Source organism: Neofelis nebulosa, chromosome 6, assembly GCF_028018385.1.
Source record: "Neofelis nebulosa isolate mNeoNeb1 chromosome 6, mNeoNeb1.pri, whole genome shotgun sequence".
Classification (NCBI taxonomy): Eukaryota; Metazoa; Chordata; class Mammalia; order Carnivora; family Felidae; genus Neofelis; species Neofelis nebulosa.
This window is the reverse complement of record NC_080787.1, coordinates 94,252,321-94,273,785: the sequence shown is the minus strand read 5'-3', so window position 1 is coordinate 94,273,785 and position 21,465 is coordinate 94,252,321. Positions and strand designations below refer to the sequence as shown.

Sequence of the window (21,465 nt, the reverse complement as noted above, 5' to 3'; positions counted from 1 at the left end):
TTTAAAAAACACGTTAGTATCAGCACATAAGTTAGAACTCTGACATAGTATAAAAGCTGAAGCTTTACATTCTTAATGGCTGTGATTAACTAATGTTAAATCTCTCTAGGTGACTTGTGATACTTGTTTTATTGTCTCTAAACGCTTCAGGAGTTTTTCATTGAGGAATTTTGGGTCTTCTCCAGATGATCTACCCTCATTGACTTTGAACACATTCCAAAAGAATATTAGTAATTTAAGCATTCCAATTTCTTTGGTGATTATTAACTATGATTTTACTCTACTCTGAATTTTAATTGATGTGCCATATATGGAACAGTTTCTTTGACAGGGTTGTAGATGTAAGATGATTATGGGTAAATTAAACACTGTGCTCTCTAGATCTTTGTCAGTCTGTCTCCTTTCTGGCCAAATCCCAGGCTTCCCTCCCCTTTTCACTTTTACTCATTATGAAAATGGCCTTCTCTTTTATTTAGGGAAGCTAGCATGAGTCTGTCCTTTCCCTGACTAAAACCAATCAGTTGCATATTTTTCTAAATGTGTACCATGAAAATAAGACCAAAGTTCTAGCCTCTGGGAAAACATAATTAAGAGATAAATATGGAGAGATATTGAGGGAAAAGCAAGAATTACGACCTCCGTGTTGTTGAGGCCTACGGGGCATACCATGGTAACTCCAGAGAGATTGAGAGGTCTCAGTTTGGTTGGAAGCTGGGGTTAGAATTTGTCTTAATTCACCCAAAGCACCCACACTGCTGACTGTCCTTAGGTTGTATGTTTAGGACTATAATTAAAATGTCAGAATTACCTGACATTTTCATCATATAAAATTCAAAAAGATCAATTGTCCATATGAAAGAATAAAAACGACTTTTGTTATACTAATGGCTCTTTGGGAAGGCTGCGTCCAGCTGAATGTGGGAGTAAATGGAAGCCAAAGGCCAAAGAAAAAAAGATAGGAAAAGAGAGAAGGCAGGCACTGCTAGGCAGCAGATACAGAGTGTTCATCACTCTCTTATTTTATATTCTTCAGTTGCATTGACATTCTGCCTGGTGACTGTTCCTGAAAGTACTTTTTTCCACTTCTTGTTGACAAAGCACCCAGATACATGACTTCCCTCTAATTCAGATTTCCACAGTCACTTTTTGAGTAATTCCACAGGAAGGTCAAAAAACAACAGAAAATTCCAGATGCCTCTCTAGAAGTATTTTCATCTTCAGCAGTTCCCTAAACTCTATTTTGAATGGTTGTTCTTAGACATGATTTTGTCCAAGGAAGAGTGTTTTTATTGTTTTCAGTTTCTTTAAACATCTCTACGATACTGGAAATTTCACTGACTGTGGGGAAATAAGGCTTTTGTATATTTTTATACTCTTGTCTCCATAATATATGATTGTACTCATGAATCATGTCTTCAAAAGAGAAAAGCACAAATTAAATTCCATGCTTTATATAATCCATTAATTTCAGTTCTGACTTATGCCAATGTATAGATTAACAATGTGTAAAGCCTTATTGAATTTTATTTAACTTGCCTTTATCCTATATACACTTTCTTCTAAAACAAGGAAATGTTGGAGAATTCGTAAACTGGGGGTTATATTTTGAAAAATTAATAGTTTATATATAGTGATTTTCAGACTGGTATTAAGCTGTCTCTTAATGAATTTTAGTATTAAATAAACTGTTTTCCTTTATTTTAGGTGATGGTGTTTGTGCATGCTCGAAATGCTACTGTAAGAACAGCTATGTCTCTAATAGAAAGAGCAAAAAATAGTGGTCAGATTTCCTGCTTTTTACCTACCCAAGGAACTGAATATGGACATGCAGAAAAACAGGTAGGAAACAAATGAGGGCAAGATATAAGAACTAAAGCATATAATGTGCCAGATATTACAGATATTTTATATATGAAAGATCTATGGTCTTTAATTTCCAAGGAGTTGATTTTACATATTTATCATGTTATAATCTTTACTTTTCTCTTGATATAATGATCTTCCAAAGGATCCCGGTGCGTGATGTGTACAATTATCACCTCTATCTCTATGATTAGAATTGTGTTTAGTCCTACTCTTTAAAATATAGTTAAAACAGAAAATATTGTTAAGTTCCATAAAATATGTTAACATCTAATAGGATTATTATTTTAAAAAACTAACATTATTATTTTTTAATTTCTCAGTTTTAATTTCTAAGGTTAATATGAACACATGAAAACTGCACAAACCAAAGCTCTTAAAAAGAGAATGTGAAAGTTTAGGGGCACCTAGCTGATTCAGTCAGTAGAGCATGCAACTCTTGATCTCGAGGTTGTGAGTTCAAGTCCTACATTGAGTGGAGTGATTACTTAAAAATATGATTAAATGGGGCGCCTGGGTGGCGCAGTCGGTTAAGCGTCCGACTTCAGCCAGGTCACGATCTCGCGGTCCGTGAGTTCGAGCCCCGCGTCAGGCTCTGGGCTGATGGCTCGGAGCCTGGAGCCTGTTTCCGATTCTGTGTCTGCCTCTCTCTCTGCCCCTCCCCCGTTCATGCTCTGTCTCTCTCTGTCCCAAAAATAAATTAAAAAAAAAAATGTTGAAAAAATATGATTAAAAAAAAAAAAAGTATGTGAAAGTTTGAGACCCGAAATTTTTACAACAAATGCCTTGCTGCACAGTGTTTGGTCAAAGGACCTAAAAAGCCTGGGTCCTCTAGAAATGCAGAGAACCTCAGGCCCCATACCAGATTCACCAAACCATAATCTGAATGTCACCTCAATCCTCAGGCGATTTTATGTGCATAACAGTTTGACAAGCACCTCTCTAGGTAATTTGAGTATTGATAGTATCTAGGATTTTCACAGAAGATTTCATTTAATTATGTGAGATAATGATTTAGATCAAGAGTGGATAGACTACAGCCTGAGGGCCAAAGTTGGCCACCTGTTGTTTTTTTTTAATTAAAGTTTTATTAGAAAATAGCTGGACTCCTTTTGTTGTCAATGGCTGCCTTTTTTTTGCACTATGAGGGGAGAATTGAATTGTTGCTGCAAGGACTGTGTAGCCCACTAATAAGCCTAAATACAAGGCCCTTTACAGAAAACGTTTGCCCAGATTTAAAGCTGTGATAATAAATTTTCAAATAAAGTATTAAAATTTTCAAATAAATTTTCAAATAAAAAACTCAGTGGACATAAAATGACAGTAACTTCAAAGTTTTTTATATGCATAAGATTTAACTGATATTTACAAAACAGCTGCTAGCTGCCAGATATTGTACTATGTATACACTTTCACATTTATCATGTTAGTAAGATGTACTTAATTGTTATGACTGCACTATGAATGCCATCATTTTATGTTGATATTTTAAATTCTGCATATGATAATCTGATGTCAGTTGTTTTGAACATCAGATTCTTTCAATTTAGAACTATAAAATGTGTTCATTTTCTTCATTTTTTTTCTGCTTAATATTTTCTATTATATAACACTTATTAAACAGCTTTGTAGTCTTCCAGTTATTTATTAATTATGAATTTATGAGTGCCTTTAAAAAGGTTGGCATTCATAAGTCTTCTTTCATTTCTTTGGAAATAAAAAGCAAGTCGATTGTGTTTAAAAGCCAAGCCTTGAGAGCCACCTTGTGGCTTTCTGGTTACTTCATTCATACCTCTCAGTTTTGAGAGCTATTGCTATTGTAAATAATGCCAGTTTATTATTTAATTTCTATAGTAATAGTGCTTAGTATTTATCAGCTGTTTACTTGTGCCTGGCATTTTCATTGCTGTATAGATAACTCATTCAGTCCTCACAGACCCTGTGATGTAAGTCTGTATTTTTATTATACGTTGATATTATATATGTGTAAGTAATTACAAAATAACATGAAATATTGAAACATTGAAACCATATAAAATAATTTATATAGACACAGTTTCAAATAATGTTTATTTAAGGCATTGTCACCAAATAGGTCACCAAAGGTCATTATGCTTTAAAAAAAAAAAAAAAAAAAAGACCTGGAGAAATGAAAAGTTTTAATACAGTTAAGTAGACTAGAAAATCTCAAATCATTTTTGTTATACCTTTTTAAAAATATTTTGATTTGATTTGATTTTCATCCAGTCTACCTATTGTTATTGGATTTTTTTTAAAACAAAAATGAAATTCACAAACATTCATTAAAAAGTACATGTTGTCAAGGAGCATTATCCTGTTCATCATTATATTCCTAGCCTTTCATATAATGTTTGGCTGATAGTAGTTACCCCCCGATTACTTTTTTGTTGTTGTTTTTTTTTAAATTTTTTTTTTCAACATTTTTTATTTATTTTTGGGACAGAGAGAGACAGAGCATGAACGGGGGAGGGGCAGAGAGAGAGGGAGACACAGAATCGGAAACAGGCTCCAGGCTCCGAGCCATCAGCCCAGAGCCTGACGCGGGGCTCGAACTCACGGACCGCGAGATCGTGACCTGGCTGAAGTCGGACGCTTAACCGACTGCGCCACCCAGGCGCCCCTGTTGTTTTTGTTCTTCTGAGGCAAACATTATAAGAGACAGCCTCACTTTGATTTTCTCATTTGATCTGCACCACTATTCTGTCCCTTAGAGATTCTTATCCCCACTTTATAGATAAGGTAACTGAAACTGGAAATAATTTTCTCAGAGACGACCATGTAACAAGTAGTAGAGCCATGATTGGAATCAGTCTGACTCTAAAGACTGCCCTTTTTACCACTCTGTATCCTAAGCATTCAAAACCAAATCCGATCTGGGACTTTCTAAAGCATTTAGGGCTTTTTGTTTGTTGTTTTTAATAAAATGGAAGAACATTTCTTCAGTCCGACCATATCCCCCATTTCTGCTAAGGAGAGATTCAAAAAGCTGGCCCTTCTTCAGTGGATATGATTTTATAACAAAAGATAAAGTAATCTTTCTGAATGCTTTATCGAAGCTCCAGAATTTTAGATTGTTTTTCTAGTGCTAGTTGTATGCTTCTTATTTCTTTAAGTTCCTTTTGAACTTAATGGTATTAACATTCTAGCAATTCTGCGGAGCTATTGTCATGATGGGCGGAGATATTCCTTCCCATGTTCTTCGAAAAATGGGAAATTAAGCACTCAGAACATTAAAATAAAATTAGAAGGTAAATTTGCTATGGTGGTACATAGAAATTTAGCCTCATGACTCCTGTTAATGGAAATACAGCTAAATCCCTACTGTGCCACACTAGTACTTTACCCCTAAGTGTTTAAATGTAACCGTCTCAATTCCTGACGTAGCGATTATGGTTTGTAAAAGCATTTCTTTACAGCTTTATTCAACACTGTATAACTTTATTTGTATAAATAATAAGTAAAACTCCATGGAGGTATTCTCCTTTTCTTTCTGTGTGTGTGTGTGTGTGTGTGTGTGTGTGTGTGTGTGTTTGTAATAAGGCTATTTTTTGCCATAACCACAACTAAAAATGACTCTTTTCTTCCCAGTAAGTAACAATATATTTTAGACTCCTCATATCATTCCCATCTTTAATATAAAATTTAACCCCCTATGAAAAACCAACTATATTTCCAAATTGTCCACTGAAACAAGAAAATAGGGAAAGGAAAGTATACCTTAAGCATAAGCTATGGAGATGGATGTTGTGGTTCTCTATGGAGAAGGTAGTATATCAGGAATTCCTAATGAGGCCCAAAGCAAGAGGGCACGTTAACAAAAGGTCTGGTTCTGATGTGGCCTCTAGAAGCCCTGCGGCCTTAAACACATAAATATTTTCCTCCTCCTCCTCCTCCTCCTCCTCCTCCTCCTCCTCCTCCTTATTTATTTATTTATTTATTTATTTATTGAGAGAGAGAGAGAGAGAGAGAGAGAGAGAGAGAGAGAGAAACAGCACAAGCAGAGAAGGGGCAGAGAGAGAATCCTAAGCAGGCTCTACACTGTCAGCACAGAGCCCAATGCAGGGCTAAAACTCAGAACTGTGAAATCATGACCTGAGCCAGAAACCAAGAGTCAGATGCTTAACCGACTGACCACCCAGGTGTCCCAAACACCTAAATATTTCTGAAACTTACTTTCTATTCTATCAAATAGAATAATAATAGGGTAAGTAACACCTATTCTGGTAGTTATTGAGAAACAAATGGAATGCTATATGAAATTATTTTGGAAACTGAACAATGATAAAATGTTACATGTCATATTATAACAATCTACTTTTAAGAATATGTATTAATAACTAAATTTTAAAATGGTGAAAGGATAATAAATATGAATAATTTTCCCTAATTTACCCTGCATATTTTTTGCTCTCCTGCACAAAGACACTTTCTTAAGAAACCACTATTTTCTGTAAGGTACAGCATACCTTAAAGGAATAGTAGCAGCTTACATTTATAGAAGTATATCATTAGGGATGCAGATGTTTTCATTATTAAGCTATTATTTTCAATTATGATTTAATTTCAAGTTGAATGAATATTTCAGTTAGAATCTTCAGATTCTGTTTCACTTGCAATCTAAGCCAAATAAATTCTTTCCTTAGGGACAAGTTTTTAACAGGCTTTAAATATTCTAGTAGTGGGATGGGTATTTCCACTCACCCCTGTGCACTATTTCTCTGATTTATGGGTAGTGATATGTGGTTGGATTTTTTTTTACATATATTAGGGATATTAAGAGTTTTTCTTATACGTAGAAATGGTCTATCATACAATAAGCCTCATGAATGTAGTTATTAGAAATATCTATTAAATATATTTAGTATAATGAATCCAATAATAATACGAAAAATCCAACAATATGTTCCCTCAAGCTACTTCAAGTGTCATTTTTTTGACTTCTTTATTATTATCCAAAGCTACCAAATATTTCCTTGTTTTTTTCCCAATAGGTCAACTTTAACCTTTGCCTAAATTAAAGGAATTTGACTTTGATATAAGTTATCTGATACTTAATAGCTTTATTTATTTCTGCTTTAGCAGTTTTACAGTTAGTATAGCCAAATAAAATTAGAATTTTCTCCTCTTGGCATAGATGATATCTATTAGCTAAAGACAGTAGCAGGTGCCTGAGAGCCCCCTTTCTCTTATTTTTAATTTTAAGTATACATAAAATATTTATTTTCTCAGAGTTTATTATTTCCTTAGCCATGTCAACCTCTTTCCTTTTGGAGGTTAATATAGTAATTCTACTGTTGTAGAATTGCTTGTAACCACATAGAAAGAATGTCAAAAGTGTATTAATATTTTTAAATAAAACCACAGAAAATTAATTAAAAAATAGAACTGAATGTTTAATTGCATTTTGGAAAGCACAAATATTCTGTTTTCAAAGGGAAGTAGCCTCTTGCACAATAAAGGCTTTGGATCCACACAGACCTGAATATTAATCTGGACTCAGGCACTGTAACTTTTTCAATTTCCTTGAGCCACAATTCCATCATGAACAAAGTGGCAATGATACCTAGATCTTAAAGTTTTTGTAATAAGTAAGGTAACATACGTTGCCTGATACACAGTAGACACTCTGTAAATGGTTACATATGTACTTTGATGGGGCGCCTGGGTGGCGCAGTCGGTTAAGCGTCCGACTTCAGCCAGGTCACGATCTCGCGGTCCGTGAGTTTGAGCCCCGCGTCAGGCTCTGGGCTGATGGCTCGGAGCCTGGAGCCTGTTTCCGATTCTGTGTCTCCCTCTCTCTGCCCCTCCCCCGTTCATGCTCTGTCTCTCTCTGTCCCAAAAAAATAAATAAAAAACATTGAAAAAAAAATTAAAAAAAAAAAAAAAATGTACTTTGAAGGAAGAGAAGATGACAACTTTAACTAATGACAGATGTAACAACGTTTACATTTTTAGCTTTTGGACAACAAAAAATAATACCTTGAATTGTAAAAGGGAGTAACAGGTTGGGGGAAATATTGGTAACTACATCTTTTTATGTGGATCTACATCTTTATATGTGTGCTTATTAAGTTTAATAACTAAAACATAAAATTTTCAGTAAGTAAATGGGCAAAGAAGAAATAAAATAGGCAAATTGGAATAAAAAATTGTTGGATAAATCTTGCAAATTCAGACTGTATACTCTTAATCTAAATAAATCTTTAAAAGCTAAAAATGAGAATGCCCATTTCTAAAAATGATTCAAGGATTTGGTACATTCCTAGGTTTTCTGTGGCAGTGACCTTTTCAATCCTTTAAAAAGAATTTTTTTTTTTTTTTTTTTTTTTTTTTTTTTTTTTTGGTAATATATGTTAAGAGCCACGCTTCCTTCTGGATCCTTTAACCTTGAAATTCTAAACCTGGGAATCTTTCCAAGGACATATTAAAAGGAAAAGTAATATAAACCAAGAGTTTTATTCCAATACATTATAATGAAAAAATTCAACATAAATACCCAACAGTAGGGGAATTTTAAAGTATGAACAGCAGTTCAATTAAATTTTATATACCTATTGAGAACAATTATTTTAGAGTATACGATACGTCCAATTCGTCAATTTTAATTGATCAAATTTCCTGTGCCATTGAAAATAAGTAGCTGAACATGGAGTTTCTCTATCGTTAAGACACAGATGTTGTTACAGTGTCACAGTGGGTTTACAAATAATACATAAGGAAAGCAAAATATGGTCAGTAATGTAAGAGAAGAACAAACCATTCATAAAAAAGTAGATTAATTCAAAACAGTGATCTTGTATTTCAATATGCAGCAATAAGGGTAAGGAGCATTTGAAGGAAAGAAGAAAGAGGACGTGAGCAAAGGAAACCACTGGATCTGTTTGAACAAATAGAAAAGTGTTCTCTTTTCACTATTATGTATGATGCATGAAGGGCCAGGCACATACATTTTGGTCAGAATGTGAAGGACCTTAAATTACATGCTTAAGTGTTTGGACTTTATATGCACTGAGAAGCTTTTGAAGATTGTGGAAGAGACAAGTTATATGACCAGAATCCAGGTGCTGAAAAATAGGACTCCTTTTCCTTCAAGCAGGGGGAAATCCCGTGGGCCAGGCGTTCATATCAATGTAGTCTAATATATGGCTCACTTTGAATAAACAAGACTCTTTTTAAGGGACATAAAAACTAATGTTGGATTTTTTTTCCTGATTTCTTTTATTACTTTTAAGTAAATTCCGATTGCAGTAATTTTTGTTCATGTACTTGAAGATGTATTTTAGAAGCATAGAATGAATTTCTTACAACAAATTTATATATCTTGTTAAGTAACCATGCTGTTTTGGAAAACTGTTAATTGGAATATTGTTGTTCTCTCATTTGAAAATACTTTAGTAGGGGAAGCACTCTAAAGACATGTAGATTAAATAACTAAGATTATTCAATCTCTAGATATACAGAGATTTATATTGATAAAATTTAAGGATCAAAATTACATTTCACAGTGTGATTTTTTTTTTTAGATGTTATTTCAGCATTTATGGCCAGATGGGTATAATGGATATAAAGAATGCAATTTTAGATGAGATTTCTCTTTTGCTATTTAAGGTACTATTTCTGGAATACTCTTATTTCTATATAATTAGGTTGTAGTAATATCAGGGTAGCCTCTGTGGGAACCAAGACCATCTTTCAAGGGATATAACATGGACAGAGCACACTTACTTCCTTTCTCCTAAGTTAAAGTGAACAATTAGCACAGCCAGAATGACATATGAAAATTGGTTATGGGGAATTAGATTAGTCTGTGTCATTGTGAATTGATTATATACCCATGAGCCTCAAACTGTTTTTAGTGATGGCCACTCAGTGAATATCTAGTGAATGTAAGCTAGTCACCAGTGACTGTGGTAGATCAATAGGTATCAAGCTAAGTAAACTCTTCTGTCAACCTGTTTAGAGTGTATTGAGGAAGACCCATGTTGTATCAGTCAGGATTCAGTAAAGGAAACAAACCACACTCAGTACATTTTAAATAGAACAGAATCTTGCAAGAAATTAGGTACTTACCAATGTTGGTAAGATTGGAGAAGTAGAAGTCAGGGGGCTACCACTGAAACTGTTGAATTGAAGAACCAGCTACTGTGATAGTGATCTAGAAGTTGAGAAGCCACAACTGCTGCTATGCATGTCTTTTCAATGTTCATGAACACACTGGAAAGCCAAATTTTGAGCATATGATACATCTATTATAATTTTCAGCCCTCATTTCTCCAAGATCTTGCTTACCAGGAAAAGACAATAGCAGGAAGATAGTTTTCTCTTAACCTCCATCATCCAGAACTTGCACACGGGCATCTAATTAGCAGGATTGATTTTTTTACATCAAGAACCCTGACTGCAAGAAATCTTAAAAATAAAGGTTTACCTTCTGGCCCGTGTAATACAGGAAGGCTTATTGAAGGAGCTGATTAATACTCTCTGCTTTAATTGAGAATGGAAACTATTTAGGAAGAAAGAAGTACCTGCTCCTTTACTCTTACGGAATTTATGTTCTCGAAGGACAGAGGGATTAATCAACCAATTAAATAATTTATTTCAATTACATGTGTAATAAAAGGGATAAAGTTGCTATGGGAAAATAAAATTAGGGGATCTGATCTAGACTTAGATGTTAGAGAAGGCTTGGCTGAGAAAGTGACATTGAAGCTGAGATTCAAAGGTTAGGAGGTCACAAAGCAAAGGACAGCAGAAGAATGTTCTAGGAAAAGGTTCTGACAGCAGAAAAGCAATAGCACATTGAAGGAAGTGAATAAAAGTCAAAATGAATAAAATATAGAAGATGATGGAGAGTGGCAAATGGCATGTTTGTGGCATAAGATGAATCTATGTTATAGGCGAAGACCAGATCATGAGGACTTTGTAAATCATGTTACAGATTTGCTGTTTTATCTTAAAAACAATGGATTATTATTAGCAGAGTTGAGGAAGGAAGATTGTGTGTAATAACACATCAGATTTGTGTTATTAATAAGATCATTATACATGCAGGCAAGGCTCTAAGAGGGCATTGGGAAGACCAGTTGAAGATGTGGATTCACTGGGGAATATTTGAGAAACAAAATTGCTAGGACTTGGTGATTAATAAGATATGGATGATTGAGGAAGAGATCTAGAAGTTTTCTGGCTTCTAAAAGATGTCTGGCTTGCGTTGTGGTGTAGGTAGTTGGGTCTCACGAACTGTAAGATTATGACCTGAGCCAAAGTCAGGCGCTCAACCAACTGAGCCACCCTAGGTGCCCCTAACCTTACTCATTTTAAAAAGTACTCACACTGCCTTTCCATCTCATGGGTAGGAAAAAGATATGGAAGGAAGCTCTGCATATTTTCACTGAGGGAAAATATGTGTGCTAATGAATTATCTTAGCAGCTGTCTATTCCATTCTAATTTTACTGACTCTAAAGCCCTTTATGGGAAGTTCATTTGTGAAAAGTGGAAATATAAAATCTGAGGAAACCAAGCTTAAACAGTGTTTTTTTTTTTAATGTTTATTTTTTGAGAGAGAGACAGAGCGTGAGCGGGGAAGGGGCAGAGAAAGAGGGAGACACAGAATCTGAAGCAGGCTCCAAGCTCTGAGTTGTCTGCACAGAGCCTGACATGGGGCTCAAACTCACGAACCACAAGATCATGACCTGAGCCGAAATCGGCCACTTAACCAACTTAGCCACCCAGGCACCCCTTAAATAGTTCTTAAACTATGCACCTGACTTCCTTTACTTTTTTACAGCTCATGTTCTTTTGTGTTGTATTTCCATGTGTAGAAACACTTTCTCCAGTTAATACAGTATTGGATCTCAAATATCTTCCTTGGAGAATCCAATACTCTGTTCAGAGGATGTGAACAGGATGAATTATATCTCTGAAGCTATTCAGAGGTTAGCAAAGCCTGGACTCCAGGTAATGCTCGCCCTGGGAAACCAGATGGAAAAACAGTGGTTATTTTGATACATCAGAAAGCAGCAGTCATCTTGTAACAAAAAGTGTAGCTCTATAACTCATGGTCTTAACCATCTCTTCTCAATTCATTTCTCCAAATTAAATTCCTGTTTAAAAGCTCCTATATATACATATATAGGAGCACCCAATGTGGTGCTCAACTCATGAACTATGAGATCATAACCTGAGCTGAAATCAAGAGTTGGACACTTAATCTACTGAGCCACCCAGGCGCCCCAAAAGGCTTTATTTTTTTTTAAGGGAGGACTTTGTACAAATACACACAAATATTGCATGTATTTACATGTGTGTTTTAGTGTAAACAGATTTGGTCATGTTATGGTTTATGTCTCTTGTAATAATACATAGTGGAGATGTTTCCAATTCAACTGAGAAAGACTGGATTCTTTGTTTTAACAACTTCATAGTATGGCACAATGTGCACATTATCTTAATGCATTGACCCAGTCCTATCTTGATGGACACCTTTGTTTCCAATTATTTTTTATTGTAAACAGTGCATGGTAAACATTCTTGCTCATACTCTTGGCAGCTGCAGTGTTATCCATTGGGGAAATCCCTAGCCATGGAGTATTATCCATCAACACGGTGTATGCATTTAAAATTTTGGTGAATGGTCTCCAGTTGCCCACTAGGGAGATTGTTCCAATTTACATTTCCTTGAACAGTAACTTCCTCCCACATAACTTTACCAGCACTGGGCAGTGTCAACATTTTTAAGTTTTAAAAAATGGTACTTTAATATCATTTTGACTGACAGTTCTTGAATTTTGAGTAAAGCTCAGAATTTTCCATATTTGTCCACTTAAATTCCTTTTTTTTATAATTTTCTTATTCATATTTGTGGTCCATTGTGTGTACATTGCATGTGCTGTCATGTGTTACAGACATTTTTTTCCTAGTTAACTTTTGATTTTTATTTATGAATATTTTTACCTTATGGAAATTATTTACCAATTTATGTATAGTCTTTGGGCTTTGTCTTGCTCATAAAGGCCATACCTACTTTATCCATATATTCCTCCAGCCCTTTTTAAATTTAATTTATTCTTATTAAATCTTTGATCTGTCTGGAATTTTTTCCATATAGTATGGACTCATCATCTTTTTCTGAATACTCCCTGTTTCTTCTGTTGATTTTAATTTTGATATAACATACAGAATTCTCATATTTGCTGGAGTCAATTTCTGGACTTTCTTTTTTGTTTCATTGATTTTGCTATTTCTTCTCTGGTATCAAACTGTTTTACTTACTCTGTTGCTATAATATTTTTAATACTTGGTTGAGAATAGGCATCCTGATTATTCTTCAATTTTAGATATTTTCCTGAATAAATATACAGGTTTACTTTGCAGGGTGAACTTGAGTATAACCTCCAAGAAATCATGTTCATTTTTTAGTTGAGTTAGTTTCTTGATTATGTTAAGTTAGTGAGAATTGGCATTTTTGCCAAGTCAAGTTTTCCTATCTCAAAAGCAAAGCTTGTGATTTCATTTCTTCAATATCTTAATATAAATGTAATTATAAGTATAGTATCATTGAATTCTGAGGTTAAATTGTACTTAGTTTTGGTGTATTATTTTAATGCATTGATGAATCCTGTTTTCTAAAGTTCTTTGCCATTTGGATTGATATTCATAAAAGAGTTTCTCTGTTATATTCTGTTTTTTGCTTCTTTATCAGGTTTTAATATCAATGCTATTTCACTGCTTCTGTAAGATTAATTCTGGGACTTTTATTTTTGTGGTCTGGGCCTCTTAATAGTATTAGAATTAATTTGTCTTTAAAAATAGGAAAACCCAAATGTAAGATAGCTTTTAAATTTTCTTCCATTGTTTTATTATTTTACAACTTCTTATCCCTTCTAGGATAAATGTTATAACATTTTTTTCCTAGAAAACCATCCATCCCAAACAGTTTTTTAAATGCAGTGTATTGAATTTTACAAAGTACCCTTTTCTGATTATTTTAAACTGTGATATATTTCTGAACATTTTTTTTTAACATTAGTAATTTTTTGTCTTTGTGCTCATGCTGTTGTGCTTGTGTACAACTATCTCTTTTTACTGGGGCACCTGGGTGGCTCAGTCGGTTAAGTGTCCGACTTCAGCTCAGGTCATGATCTTCCAGTCTATGAGTACAAGCCCCGCGTCAGGCTCTGTGCTGACAGCTCAGAGCCTGGAGCCCACTTCAGATTCTGTGTCCCTCTCTTGCTCTGCCACTAACCTGTTCCTGCTCTGTCTCTCTCTCTTTCTCTTAAGAATAAATAAGACATTAAAAAAATAAAAACAAACAAACAACTATCTTTTTATTTAAGGGCTAGACAGTAAGTATTTTAAGCCTGTGGGCATATGGTGTCTATCACAATTATTCAACTATAACTTAAAAGCAGCCATAGACAATATGTGAACAAATTAATATGACTGTGTTCCAATAAAACTTTATTTACAAAACAGACAGTTGGGGCATAGTTTGCCAACTCCTGTTCTTGCCAGTAATAGTCATTGGTGTTTTTTGTTTAATTTTTCTTTTAAAATAAGAGTTTTTGTGTTTACTTATCAATCTCACAATTTTTAAATGATCAGATTCTATTTTAACTTTATTAGGGTATCTGTTTTTCTTTGGTTTTGTTATCCTTTAATTTTTCCAACTCTTGAGTTAGGTGTTAATTTATTCATATTTTTATTTAGTTAAGTATTCAGGTATGATATTTTCTGAGAGTATGATTTACTCCGTCCTGTAAATTTGGTGTGTGGTGTTTTCATTAGTTTTTAGACTTAGGCAATTTTAATTTTCATTTTTCCTTTGTTTAAGAAAGTCAGAGTAAGAAAGCTACCTATATAAAGTGACATTAGTGTGTTAGAGTTATTATTTTTTCAGATGTTTTATACCTAGTTCAATCTAACGTCACATCTCACCTGGAATGCTGTACTAGAATAGTAAACCGAAATGGTCTCCTCTATCTCTCTCCTTCAAACCCTTGAGTGGCTTTCTACTTTATTCAGACTAAAAGCCAAAATTGTTATAATGGATGTCCTCAAACTCATGTCCCAAACTGAATCTTGGTTCCCACCTTCCAAGTGCCTAGCCTAAGGCACAAGCATTGGCCGTCTTCAGCCTATTTTCCCTATCATATAATCAGTGCACCAAGGCATAGATAAACTAGCAACAATTCTCTTTCCTTCATACCTCCCTTCCCAGGCAGTCACCCAGTCTTCCTTACTGTATAGCCTACCTTCACCTCGACTTTATGTGGTATCTCTATTTCCTACCTCCATCTTCTCACTGGGACTGTTGATAGCCTCAGAGCTGCTCATCCAGCCTCTGGTTTCACACAAGACGTTACCTCTCTAAACAACAAACCTGAAATTGCTTAAGAATTTTACTTGGCCCTTTTCTTCCTATGCTTGGAACCATGTAAAGCCTGATCCTAATCTTCCCTTCTAGCATCATTTTCTTGCATTCACCCAATGCCTCCTGAATAATGTGCTTCAGACACACTGTATTCTTTGCTAGTTCCAGCCTTTATGCTTGTTTATCCTGCTACCTACTATCCCCCCACTTAGTAGTATATCACTTGTCCTTCAAGACCCACATTTCACATTTTCTGTGAAGACTTCTTCGATGAGATCATTGATTCATTCATTCCAGAAATGAGCAGTTAGTGCCAGCTATGCAGAAAGTACTCTGCCAGGTGCTAGCAGAACAAACACAAATAAGCCATAATGCTGTTCTTCCCCTCATTTCAGCTTTGTCCATATACCTCTATTAGAAACATATGAGGCACCTTGGTGGCTCAGTTGGTTAAGCGTCCAACTTCCTCTCAGGTCATGATATCATGGTTTGTGGTTTTGAGCCCCATGTCAAGCTCCGTGCTGACAGTTCAGAGCCTGGAGCCTGCTTCATATTCTGTGTCTTTCTCTCTGTCCCTCTCTCGCGCGTGCTCATGTGTTTCTCTCTCTCTCTCTCTCTCTCTCTCTCTCTCTCTCTCTCTCTCTCTCTCAAAAATAAACATTTAAAAAAGTAAAATAATAAAATAAAAAGAAATATATTTTATAGAAATCACTTGTGTATGGGTCTCTTTCCATTCTGCAGATTATTCAAAGCTCAGATTTTGTCTTAAATTTCTTTGTATTTCTAGGATCCAGTACATGCTAAATGTCTATTTATCATTTAAGTTATCTTTTCTTTGGCCCTTTACAGTGTCCTTTTTTTAAGTCACAGTCATGTTTTCTTTCCAAATTTGTTGGAAGGTACTTTTTAGGAGTATAAATAGTTGAGTACAGTAATGAATATGAAGTTGTGTAGAACTAAATAGAATCATGTGGTCAAATTATACAGCCGTATTGTACATAGATGAGTAAAAATTATCACTCTAGAGAGTGCCTGGATGGCTTAGTCAGTTAAGTGTACTACTCTTGATTTGGGATCAGGTCATTATCTCAGGGTTTGGGTGATCAAGCCCTGCATCGGGCTCTGGGCTGACAGAGTGGAGCTTGTTTGGGATTCTCTCACTCTCCCCCTCTCTCTGCCCCTCCCCTGCTCACACTTTTCCTCCCATCTCAAAACAAGTAAATAAACTTAAAAAAAAATCATTCTAGGTATCTTCCTATAGGGAACTATGGTCCTTAAACTTTCGTGTGCATCAGAATAACTTGAAGAGATTATTAGAAATGTATATCTAATAATATGAAAAGATTTTTCATATTATTAGTCATTAGGAAAAGGCAGATTAAAGCCACAATGGCATACCACTACACACCTCTTAGAATGGCTAAAATAAAAAATAATGACAGTCTCAAGTGTGGACAAGCATGGGAAACAATTGGAACTCTAATATATTGGTGGTGAAAATGCATATGGTACAGCTACTTTGAAAATGGTTTGGCAGTTTTTGTAAAGTTAAACATACGTTTACCTTGTGACCCAGCAACCACACTCCTGGTATCCAGAGAAATTAAAATATATTCATGTTCTCTCTCTCTCTCTCTCTCTCTCTCTCACACACACACACACGCACATGCACACACACACACACACACACACACACACACACACACACACACAGAGTGAGCGAGAGAGAAACTTCACATGAGGATTCAATGAGGCTCTACTCATAATTGCCCAAAGTGGAAACAACTCAAACATCCTTCAGTGGATGATTGGATTAACAAACTAATATATCCATCCATGCTGTGGAATTCTGCTCAGCAAGAAAAAGGAATGAACTATCAATACAACTTGGATGAATCTCAAAGGCTCATATACTGTTTGAGTCCATTTTTATAACAGTCTTGAAGTCACAAAAGTATAAGGATGGAGAACAGATCATTAGTTGCCAGAGGTTATAAGTGGAGAGGGTGTAACTATAAAGGAATAACAAGGGAATTTTTTAGGGTGAAAGAACTGTTTTATATCCTGACTATGGTAGTTGTTACAGAAATTGAACATATTCAAATTCATAGACTGTACACCAAAAGTGAAAAAATAATAAAATTTTTCTGTATGATTTTTAAAACAAGATTTTTAAAATGTACATCTCTTTGCCTCATTCCCAAGGATTCTAGTTTATTTGTACTCTGAGCTAGACCAGACCACAAGTAGCAAATTTAGCTTCAAAGACAATTAGGAATGAGCAAACCAGACTTATTTTAGGATTGTTGTCACTTCAGGTCTATACTAAACCAATTAAAAAGCAATGCACAAGATATTTTTAGCAAGAATAGAGACAAAAGAGAAATGATCCCTAGTGACTCTATATTCCTCACTGAGACCAGAGGGATTACTCAGATGGTTGCCCGGAACCTGGTTGAACTCAATTGGTCAGAGTGGGGGTGGGGGGTGCTATGTGAGTACTCTGCTACGTAATGGGAATATTCTTCCCTACAGTTCATTATTCCCTGCCTTCAGCCTCTTATTGTGTCATTGGTGCTGCAAACCAAGTCCTGCTCCAAATGGAGTTTGACTAAGGAATCTGCATTTATCACAAGCACATCAGGACATTCCATTGCAGGGGTCTACAGACAGCAGATTCAACTGAAACAAACAACAATCCAAGCAGTATAATTTGTACAGAGTATCTCCTCCAAAAAATATCTTCTTATTTATTCTGTTAGCTCTGAGTCTACTTATGAATATTAGAGAAGAAACTTACTAGATGAAATGTGTCTCCTCTCCCTACCCTTGGCCCATGAAAGAACTCTGTTATATCCTAGAAAATACTCCACAATTGACCTTATCCCAAGTCATCTCATATTCATAAGAGCTGTGTTAAGAAAATAGATCATAACTCTTGTCTGAAAAAATGAAAAAATTTAAAAAGATGAAAGTTTAGGCAATATGACCCAAATGTAGTTAATTATAAGGTCAGTGCATGATATGATTTCTAACAGGCTGACCACACTGCACAAAAATAAAAGAGAACTATACTCCCCATGAAAGTTGAAGAAGGAAGTCTTTTTGGGTATATGTGTATTTTGTTCAGGACTCTAGGTCTGTGTGTAAGTTGTTATTTACTGGGATGGCCACTAGATGGAGTGGTTTGTTAATGTATTTCTGTTTTATTTTTGCAACAGATTTCATGGAGTGCTGTTTTAGGTCATTTCCTTAGTTAATTATTATTAGAAGTTTAAAATTTGGGGGCACCTGGGTGGCTAAGTCTGTTAAGTGACTGACTGTTGGTTTCAGGTCAGGTCATGATCTTACAGTTCATGGGGTCGAGCCCCACCTCAGGCTCTGGGCTGAGAGCACTGGAACCTGCATGGGATTCTCTCTCTCCCTCTCTCTGCCCCTCCCCCACTTGCATGCTCATGTGTACTCGCTCCCCCCTTCAAAATAAATAAATAAGCTTTAAAAATGAAAGTTTAAAATTTTAAGTGACTTTAGACATAATCAATGTCACAAAGTCTGTACTAGAATCACAGACCCCTGAAATTCCACTTCCTGTCAGTGTAATGGCCCTTGCATAAAAACCATGGAAAGCTTCTCTTTCAAAAGATGCTCTTGAAATGTTGATAATTAAATTTTTAGAGCAATAGCAAGCAAATGCAGGACATGATGCCCCATTTATTGACTACATAAATACTTATTTTATGTTAATCTACATTCTTTAATTTTATAGGGAGATTTTCTCCATTGTATAGTGTGAGTCTCAGTGAATTTTTTTAAGATACTCTGCTGTAGCAATTATATAGATTGCTGATAAGTGGATCAAATCCCACATCTGAGTTCAGACAAGGTCAAAAACAGACACCAGAAGTGAAGTTAGTATATTCAGGACATTGTCAAGTTGAGGAACTAAGGTGGTCAGTGCCCTCCCATCAAAATCATCAAGAACACACCTCTAGGTGAACACAGTTGGGTTTATTGGGTCACTTCAAAGAGAAACAGTGCATGCACTAAGGAATCATGCATGGGGATCTCAGAAAGAAGAGGGAAATGTCTTCCAGGAAGTAGGTTATGTACAGAAAATATAAAGACCCTGGTGAAGTGGATGTGGCTTTGTCAAAAAAGGGACTTAGAGAAAAAGTCAACCCTAGTAGCTGGCATTGGTAAGTGAGGTTAGGGAATGAGAATAATTTCTGTAGAGTCTTTTTTTTTTTTTTTTGTAATTGAACAAATACTTTTTTAATGTTTTTTTGCTTGTTTGTTTTGAGAGAAAGAGAAAGCACAAGCAGGGGAGGTGGGCAGAGAGACTGGTAGAGAGAGAGGATCCAAAGGAGGCTCCACACTGTCACTGCACAGCCCAGTGTGGGACTTGAACTCACAAACTGTGAGATCATGACCTTAGTCAAAGTTGGACACTTAACCAATTGAGCCACCCAAGCACCCAGAACAAACATTTATTTAATGCCACTCTGGGTCAAGCATAATATTGTGCCCTTTAATCCGTAACGTTGGACCAAAATAGATACAATTCCTGGCCTCGTGGCATTTACATTTCACTGGAGGGTTCAGACAAGTGTGATGAACACAGCATGTTAAGTGTTCTATTATAGGAAATACAGGGAGATATAACAAGTTACTGGGCCTCTGTAGCATTTGATACTATTGACCAGGCCCTGGTTCTTTTTTTTCTCCTGGGTCTTCTCCTGTTTTTCTAACTACTTTTTTTCTTTTTTCTTTTTTATTTAAATCCAAGTTAGTTAACATATAGTGTAATAATGGTTTCGGGAGTAGAATTTAGTGATTCATCACTTACATATAACACCCAGTGTAGAGTCCTGCATTGTAAGGGCTGTGGCCTTTGCCCTGAATAAGTTGGAAGCAATTTAGATTTATGTTTTGTTTTTTTCTTAGATTTATGCTTTTTTTTTAATAGAGTATTTTTGGAAGGATAGGAAACAAGAAATAATGTTTGGTTACAAGTCTGTATGAAAGAGATGCTTACTTTTAGCCTCATTCCTTTTGGATTTTGTGTCATGTTGGAGATTACCTATGCTTTAAGATAGGTAAAATATAATTTTTAACAACTTTATACAGAAAAATATATACTTAGGCCTCAAAACAAGAATAATTTTATGCTTACTTTGATGAAGTCATTGAACAAAAATGCTAAATAACAATTACTTGTAAATGTTAAATAATACTCTTTTATGTCTTGTTGATATCTACCTTAGGTGCAGAAGTCAAGAAACAAACAAGTACGAGAATTATTTCCAGATGGTTTTAGTATTCATCATGCAGGAATGCTTCGGCAGGACAGAAACTTGGTTGAAAATTTGTTTTCTAATGGGCATATCAAAGTTCTAGTCTGTACAGCTACATTAGCCTGGGGTGTCAATCTTCCTGCTCATGCTGTTATTATTAAGGTAATAGCTTACCTTACATGGATTTGTGTGTGTCTTAAACCTGTGGATTGATTTATTTAGAAAAATACTGTGATTTGGCTGTTTCATTGACTTTTACTGCTATTCATATAAGGTAAGAATTATTCGCTCCAAAAAAATCTAGTTTATATTGTGAAAATTTAACTCTATCACAGATGATGAAAGGATTAGTTAAAGTACACTTTTAAGATCTTGCCATATTTGCCTAATTTCAGTATTCAGCTCATCAGGATTATAGTTGTGTGTGTTTATGTAAATTTTTATTAACTTTTCTTCATCTAGGGAACACAAATATATGCTGCAAAAAGAGGCTCTTTTGTTGACCTTGGAATTTTAGATGTCATGCAGATATTTGGTCGAGCTGGAAGACCACAATTTGACAGATTTGGAGAAGGAATCATCATAACAACACATGACAAACTCAGCCATTACCTCACTTTGCTCACTCAACAAAACCCAATTGAGAGTCAGTTTCTGGAAAGCCTTGCAGATAACCTAAATGCAGAGGTAAGATCTAGTGAATAAAGGATAGGAATAGAATAATCAGCTGAAAGAATGGCCAAGTAAATATCAGGTGGAATTGGTTGCTATTCTGTAATCTTCAGGAATATAGTTTATGCCTATATAATATATGACTATATATTATAATATATATATATATATATATATATATATATATATAAAATACATGACTATATAATTATAGTCATAAGGCACAACAGACTGAATGGACT

General features: G+C 35.2%; 1 protein-coding gene across 3 annotated transcripts in view; it reads left to right on the top strand.

Moving 5' to 3' along the window:
* The window catches only part of ASCC3 (activating signal cointegrator 1 complex subunit 3), a 359,136-nt gene that overhangs the window by 191,122 nt on the left and 146,549 nt on the right, over nucleotides 1-21,465 (top strand). For all 3 annotated transcript variants that reach the window (XM_058734818.1, XM_058734819.1, XM_058734817.1), the window contains exons 14-16: nucleotides 1,705-1,839; nucleotides 20,522-20,713; nucleotides 21,014-21,238. In XM_058734818.1, the coding sequence (XP_058590801.1) occupies nucleotides 1,705-1,839; nucleotides 20,522-20,713; nucleotides 21,014-21,238 (552 nt within the window). The remainder of the gene's footprint in view (nucleotides 1-1,704; nucleotides 1,840-20,521; nucleotides 20,714-21,013; nucleotides 21,239-21,465) is intronic.